The sequence below is a fragment of the Andrena cerasifolii genome, unplaced genomic scaffold, assembly GCF_050908995.1.
Source record: "Andrena cerasifolii isolate SP2316 unplaced genomic scaffold, iyAndCera1_principal scaffold0208, whole genome shotgun sequence".
Taxonomy (NCBI): Eukaryota; Metazoa; Arthropoda; class Insecta; order Hymenoptera; family Andrenidae; genus Andrena; species Andrena cerasifolii.
The window spans coordinates 43,542-50,752 of record NW_027485101.1 but is presented as its reverse complement, the minus strand read 5'-3'; the positions used below and the strand labels follow the sequence as shown (position 1 = coordinate 50,752).

The window sequence follows — 7,211 nt, the reverse complement described above, 5'->3', positions numbered from 1 at the left end:
CTTTCCACTTCATGTTCTCCTGATATATTGGCCACAATCTGGCGAAAATTTTCCGATTGCGCAAAATTGGTCTTTGTAACAGGAGAACATGCCGCCGATAGAGATGGCACAATGTAACGTCTCCGGAGAGCAAATCAAAGAGCAGGAAGTGGCGCAGATGTTTCGAGACAGTGACTGTTTAACGAAGACACGCAGAATTTTCGAACGCCTATTGAAAGGCCTGCGCCTCTTATTTGCAACTTTAAGGGGGGAATTTCTTTTTTTTTGGTCAAAAAATCGATTTTTTGTTTTTTACAGAATCTTGTAGTTTAACTTTGTAGGAATGTCTCTGCAAAATTTTAAGTCAAAATTCATAAAATTTTCAAAGTTATGGACTTTTGAAGTAAGGTATATATTTGGCGGCAAGTGATCGAGCGATCGATACTCCCAGAATCCATGGTACTGTTGTAAAACGTTTATGTTATTGGAGTCGTAGTTTTCTAACAGCCAAGTTCAAATGTATTTGCAGTGACATAAGCATAATTTGACAAAGACATCTTTAGTGACTTCGTTTCGTTCGCCTTGACTCTTGAGCAGTTAGGCCTAAAAGGACGGTGTCAACAGCTGCGGAGCAGACCTACGGTCTGCTTACAAGTACGTGTCGAAAGACAATTTCCAGATGTGAGAAGGAAAAGTCTCTCTATCCTCTTGAACTCTTTAGAGATATTTGTTCGCTTACGTTGCTTGGAACGAGCAGAATGTCTTCGGCTTTTGAAACGTGCACTTCGCTCTCTTCCTGTGAATCTCGATATTATTGTGTTATTGTTTAAACTGTTATTTGTGTTTTTGTTTAAACTGTTATTTGTGTTTTTGTTATTAGTTATTTATGATCTCTTTCTTTGTTTTGTTTTGTCATAGTTTTATTGTTAAATAACTTCATTTGAACACGAGTGCCATGGATAGAAAGCAGCATAGAGGAAGTTCTACGCGTGCTGATAGAACTAAAAAAAGGAAATTCACGGGAAATATTCATACTCGTGAAAGAGAAATTTCATTTGCGAGTACGTCTGCTAAAAAATTAGCATCAACGAATCTTGAAGATTTTACTGTGAATCCAAGCCATGGATATCGGATTATTGCTTTTTTATCAGTTTTCACTGCAATATCTCAATTTGTTGTATGTAAAGTGTGTAAAGGACAAGTGAATTTTTGTGAAACTAATTCTCGTGGATTAGGATTTAAAATCACAATAGAGTGTAAATGTGGTTCTCAATACATAAATTCGTGCCCTTTGATCGATGGTAAATCCTATGAAATAAATAGAAGAATTATTTTAGTTTTGAGAATGTTGGGAGTTGGCAAAGAAGGTTTAAATACATTTTGTGGCCTCATGGACATTTGTCAAGGAATTAGTTCCACTCTATATTATACTTCTTTAGATAGTATATATTCAGGAGCTAAAACAGTTTTTGATATTTTGAGAAGGAAAGCAGTAGAAGAGGAAAAAATAAAAAATGCTGAAAATGGGAACCCGATGACAGAGATCACAGTCTCCGGCGATGGTACATGGAAAAAGAGAGGATTCAATTCATTATTTGGAGTCACATCACTTATTGGAAAATATTCTAGCAAAATAATCGATATCGTAGTGAAATCTTCATATTGCCATGGTTGTAAAGTGTGGGAATCAAAATCTGGTACGGTGGAATACGACCTGTGGATGGAAGAACACAAGGACGAGTGCACTGCTAACCATAGCGGGTCGTCCGGAAAGATGGAAGTGGATGGCATGAAGGAAATGTTCCTGCGATCTGTAGAATATTTTGGAATAAGATATAGAAACTATATTGGTGATGGAGACACAAAGACATTTAAAGCATTGCTCGAGGAAAATCCATATGGTGACGATTTTATATTGAAGAAAAAAGAATGTGTAGGTCATGTAGAGAAACGTATGGGATCGCGGCTAAGAAACATAAAGAAGACCAAGAAACTCGGAGGAAAAAATAAATTAACTGATAAATTAATTAAACAATTAACAGTGTACTATGGTTTAGCTATCAGAAGACATTCAGGTTCTATCGATGACATGTACGAAGCTATATGGGCAACATATTATCATAAAATATCTTCAGATAAATATCCCAAACACATGTACTGTCCAAAGGGGTCTGGTAGTTGGTGTAAATGGCGTAAAGCTGAAGCTGAAGGTACTCTTAAACAATTTAACCACGAGCCACCACTTCATGAAGACGTTGCAAAAGAAATAAAATCAATTTATGAAGATTTATCTTCAAAAGAATTATTAGAAAGGTGTTTGGGTGGTGAAACTCAAAATAACAATGAGAGTTTCAACTCGTCGCTCTGGCGACTTGCCCCCAAACACCTTCATTGTGGACTGAAAACAATTGAGATTTCAGCATTTATAGCAGCAGGCATTTTTAATGAAGGCTGCTATGCAATTTTAAATATCATGGACAATATTGGTATCGTTATTGGAGATCAATGCAAAAGTTTCGCCACGACTAGAGATGAATGGCGATTACAAAGATCGGCGAGACGAAGCCTTGAAGCAACGAAAAAGGCCCGTACAGAGGCTAGAATGGCAAATTTAGAAAAAAATCAATTCGACGAGCAAGAGGAAGGAATAATCTACGGACCTGGAATAGCTGATTAGTTGTAAGTACCTGATATTTGTTCAGTAACTGCACTACAAACTTTAAACGCGTTTTTCTCGACACAACTTTTTCGTAGCTGGTTGACATGATTTAAAAAAAAGTACTGGATCGATCAACTTGAAATTTTAACTGCATGTTAAGAAAGAATTCTTTTATCGTTTGACCTACAGGCAAGACGATAGGTTGTATATATTTTTTTTAATTATCAAAAGTTCGGGTAATTTTTTGCAAAAAATCGAACATCTGAATTTAAACAGTTACCATTTCTCGAAAAATATATTTTTTTTATTCATTGTAGGTCAAACGATAATTATATGTGTATAAAATAAAATCTCATTAGAATTTTTGATTTCAGATAAACTGGAGGGCAGATATCATGTCAACCGTTAATGAAGCAATTGTGCGGAGCGTCCTAGTTCACGGGCAACTGAAACTGTATTTTTAAGTGAACTGAACTGAAAAAATTTATATAACATAATGAAAGTGTTACTAACACATATACAAAGTTTCAAATTAATTAATGTTACATTTTTGTTTATAAAAAATCCTAAAGTATCGATATTTTTGACCAAGAAAAAAGAAATTCCCCCCTTAAGGCGATGCCTTTGATGCTGAAATATAGTATACCTCTTTCCACTTCATGTTCTCCTGATATATTGGCCAAAATCTGGCGAAAATTTGCAGAATGCACAGAATTGGGCGTTGTAACAGGAGAACATGCCGTGGAAAGAGATGGCACAAAGTAACGTCTCCGGAGAGCAAATCAAAAAGCAGGAAGTGGCGCAGATGTTTCAAGACAGTGGCTGTTTAACGAAGACACGCAGAATTTTCGAACGCCTCTTGAAAGGCCTGCGCCTCTTAATTGTAACTTTAAGGCGATGCCTTTGAAGCTGAAATTTAGTATACCTCTTTCCACTTCATGTTCTCCTGATATATTGGCCAAAATCTGGCGAAAATTTTCAGAATGCACAAAATTGGGCTTTGTAACAGGAGAACATGCCGTCGAAAGAGATGGCACAAAGTAACGTTTCCGGAGAGCAAATCAAGGAGCGAGAAGTGGCGCAGGTGTTTCGAGACAGTGACTGTTTAACGAATTGATGAAGAATTTTCGAACGCCTCTTGAAAGGCCTGCGCCTCTTATTTGATACTTTTAAGCGATGCCTTTGAAGCTGAAATTTAGTATACCTCTTTCCACTTCATGTTTTCCTGATATATTGGCCAAAATCTGGCGAAAATTTTCAGAATGCACGGAATTGGGCTTTGTAACAGGAGAACATGCCGTCGAAAGAGATGGCACAAAGTAAAGTCTCCGGAGAGCAAATCAAAGAGCGAGATGTGGCGCAGATGTTTCGATACAGTGACTGTTTCACGAAGAGACGCAGAATTTTCGAACGCCTCTTGAAAGGCCTGCGCCTCTTAATTGCAACTTTAAGGCGATGCCTTTGATGCTGAAATTTAGTATACCTCTTTCCACTTCATGTTCTCCTGATATATTGGCCAAAATCTGGCGAAAATTTGCAGAATGCACAGAATTGGGCGTTGTAACAGGAGAACATGCCGTCGAAAGAGATGGCACAAAGTAACGTCTCCGGAGAGCAAATCAAAAAGCGAGAAGTGGCGCAGATGTTTCGAGACAGTGACTGTTTCACGAAGAGACGCAGAATTTTCGAACGCCACTTGAAAGGCCTGCGCCTCTTAATTGCAACTTTAAGGCGATGCCTTTGAAGCTGAGATTTAGTATACCTCTTTCCACTTCATGTTCTCCTGATATAATGGCCAAAATCTAGCGAAAATTTTCAGAATGCACAACATTGGGCTTTGTAACAGGAGAACATGCCGTCGAAAGAGATGGCACAAAGTAACGTTTCCGGAGAGCAAATCAAGGAGCGAGAAGTGGCGCAGGTGTTTCGAGACAGTGACTGTTTAACGAAGAGATGCAGAATTTTCGAACGCCTCTTGAAAGGCCTGCGCCTCTTATTTGATACTTTTAAGCGATGCCTTTGAAGCTGAAATTTAGTATACCTCTTTCCACTTCATTTTCTCCTGATTTATTGGCCAAAATCTGGCGAAAACTTCGAGAATACACAAAATTGGGCTTTGTAACAGGAGAACATGCCGTCGAAAGAGATGGCACAAAGTAACGTCTCCGGAGGGCAAATCAATGAGCGCGAAGTGGCGCAGATGTTTCGCGACAGTGACTGTTTAACGAAGAGTCGCACAATTATCGAACGCCTCTTGAAAGGCCTGCGCCTCTGATTTGATACTTTTAAGCGATGCCTTTGAAGTTGAAATTTAGTATACCTCTTTCAACTTCATGTTTTCCTGATATATTGGCCAAAATCTAGCAAAAATTTTCAGAATGCACAGAATTGGGCTTTGTAACAGGAGAACATGCCGTCGAAAGAGATGGCACAAAGTAACGTCTCCGGAGAGCAAATCAAAGAGCGAGATGTGGCGCAGATGTTTCGAGACAGTGACAGATTAACGAAGAGACGCAGAATTTTCGAACGCCTCTTGAAAGGCCTGCGCCTCTTATTTGCAACTTTAAGGCGATGCCTTTGAAGCTGAAATTTAGTATACCTCTTTCCACTTCATGTTCTCCTGATATATTGGCCACAATCTGGCGAAAATTTTCCGATTGCGCAAAATTGGTCTTTGTAACAGGAGAACATGCCGCCGATAGAGATGGCACAATGTAACGTCTCCGGAGAGCAAATCAAAGAGCGAGAAGTGGCGCAGGTGTTTCGAGACAGTGACTGTTTAACGAATTGATGAAGAATTTTCGAACGCCTCTTGAAAGGCCTGCGCCTCTTATTTGATACTTTTAAGCGATGCCTTTGAAGCTGAAATTTAGTATACCTCTTTCCACTTCATGTTTTCCTGATATATTGGCCAAAATCTGGCGAAAATTTTCAGAATGCACGGAATTGGGCTTTGTAACAGGAGAACATGCCGTCGAAAGAGATGGCACAAAGTAACGTCTCCGGAGAGCAAATCAAAGAGCGAGATGTGGCGCAGATGTTTCGATACAGTGACTGTTTCACGAAGAGACGCAAAATTTTCGAACGCCTCTTGAAAGGCCTGCGCCTCTTAATTGCAACTTTAAGGCGATGCCTTTGATGCTGAAATTTAGTATACCTCTTTCCACTTCATGTTCTCCTGATATATTGGCCAAAATCTGGCGAAAATTTGCAGAATGCACAGAATTGGGCGTTGTAACAGGAGAACATGCCGTCGAAAGAGATGGCACAAAGTAACGTCTCCGGAGAGCAAATCAAAAAGCGAGAAGTGGCGCAGATGTTTCGAGACAGTGACTGTTTCACGAAGAGACGCAGAATTTTCGAACGCCTCTTGAAAGGCCTGCGCCTCTTAATTGCAACTTTAAGGCGATGCCTTTGAAGCTGAAATTTAGTATACCTCTTTCCACTTCATGTTCTCCTGATATAATGGCCAAAATCTAGCGAAAATTTTCAGAATGCACAACATTGGGCTTTGTAACAGGAGAACATGCCGTCGAAAGAGATGGCACAAAGTAACGTTTCCGGAGAGCAAATCAAGGAGCGAGAAGTGGCGCAGGTGTTTCGAGACAGTGACTGTTTAACGAAGAGATGCAGAATTTTCGAACGCCTCTTGAAAGGCCTGCGCCTCTTATTTGATACTTTTAAGCGATGCCTTTGAAGCTGAAATTTAGTATACCTCTTTCCACTTCATTTTCTCCTGATTTATTGGCCAAAATCTGGCGAAAACTTCGAGAATACACAAAATTGGGCTTTGTAACAGGAGAACATGCCGTCGAAAGAGATGGCACAAAGTAACGTCTCCGGAGGGCAAATCAATGAGCGCGAAGTGGCGCAGATGTTTCGCGACAGTGACTGTTTAACGAAGAGTCGCACAATTATCGAACGCCTCTTGAAAGGCCTGCGCCTCTGATTTGATACTTTTAAGCGATGCCTTTGAAGTTGAAATTTAGTATACCTCTTTCAACTTCATGTTTTCCTGATATATTGGCCAAAATCTAGCAAAAATTTTCAGAATGCACAGAATTGGGCTTTGTAACAGGAGAACATGCCGTCGAAAGAGATGGCACAAAGTAACGTCTCCGGAGAGCAAATCAAAGAGCGAGATGTGGCGCAGATGTTTCGAGACAGTGACAGATTAACGAAGAGACGCAGAATTTTCGAACGCCTCTTGAAAGGCCTGCGCCTCTTATTTGCAACTTTAAGGCGATGCCTTTGAAGCTGAAATTTAGTATACCTCTTTCCACTTCATGTTCTCCTGATATATTGGCCACAATCTGGCGAAAATTTTCCGATTGCGCAAAATTGGTCTTTGTAACAGGAGAACATGCCGCCGATAGAGATGGCACAATGTAACGTCTCCGGAGAGCAAATCAAAGAGCAGGAAGTGGCGCAGATGTTTCGAGACAGTGACTGTTTAACGAAGACACGCAGAATTTTCGAACGCCTCTTGAAAGGCCTGCGCCTCTTAATTGCAACTTTAAGGCGATGCCTTTGAAGCTGAAATTTAGTATACCTCTTTCCACTTCATGTTCTC

At 39.9% G+C, this 7,211-nt stretch overlaps 1 protein-coding gene across 2 annotated transcripts; it reads left to right on the top strand.

The window, feature by feature from the left end:
• The first annotated feature begins 253 nt into the window (after positions 1-253).
• LOC143378094 (uncharacterized) lies at positions 254-3,240 on the top strand. Of its 2 annotated transcripts, XR_013087497.1 has the most exons (3): positions 254-490; positions 2,595-2,658; positions 3,013-3,240. XR_013087497.1 is itself a non-coding variant. In XM_076829931.1 (2 exons), exon 1 carries the CDS (start codon positions 935-937, stop codon positions 2,654-2,656), a length of 1,722 nt encoding a protein of 573 aa, XP_076686046.1. In that variant the 5' UTR covers positions 683-934; the 3' UTR covers positions 2,657-2,658; positions 3,013-3,240. The 2 variants fall into 2 exon arrangements, 1 of the variants encoding a protein (XP_076686046.1); XM_076829931.1 differs by lacking the exon at positions 254-490 and having other exon boundaries at positions 683-2,658.
• Positions 3,241-7,211: the final 3,971 nt, after the last annotated feature.

What these genes read in the sequence shown, in the direction of transcription:
- LOC143378094 (XM_076829931.1), top strand. Translation starts at nt 935, where the DNA reads ATGGATAGAAAGCAGCATAGAGGAAGTTCTACGCGTGCTGATAGAACT.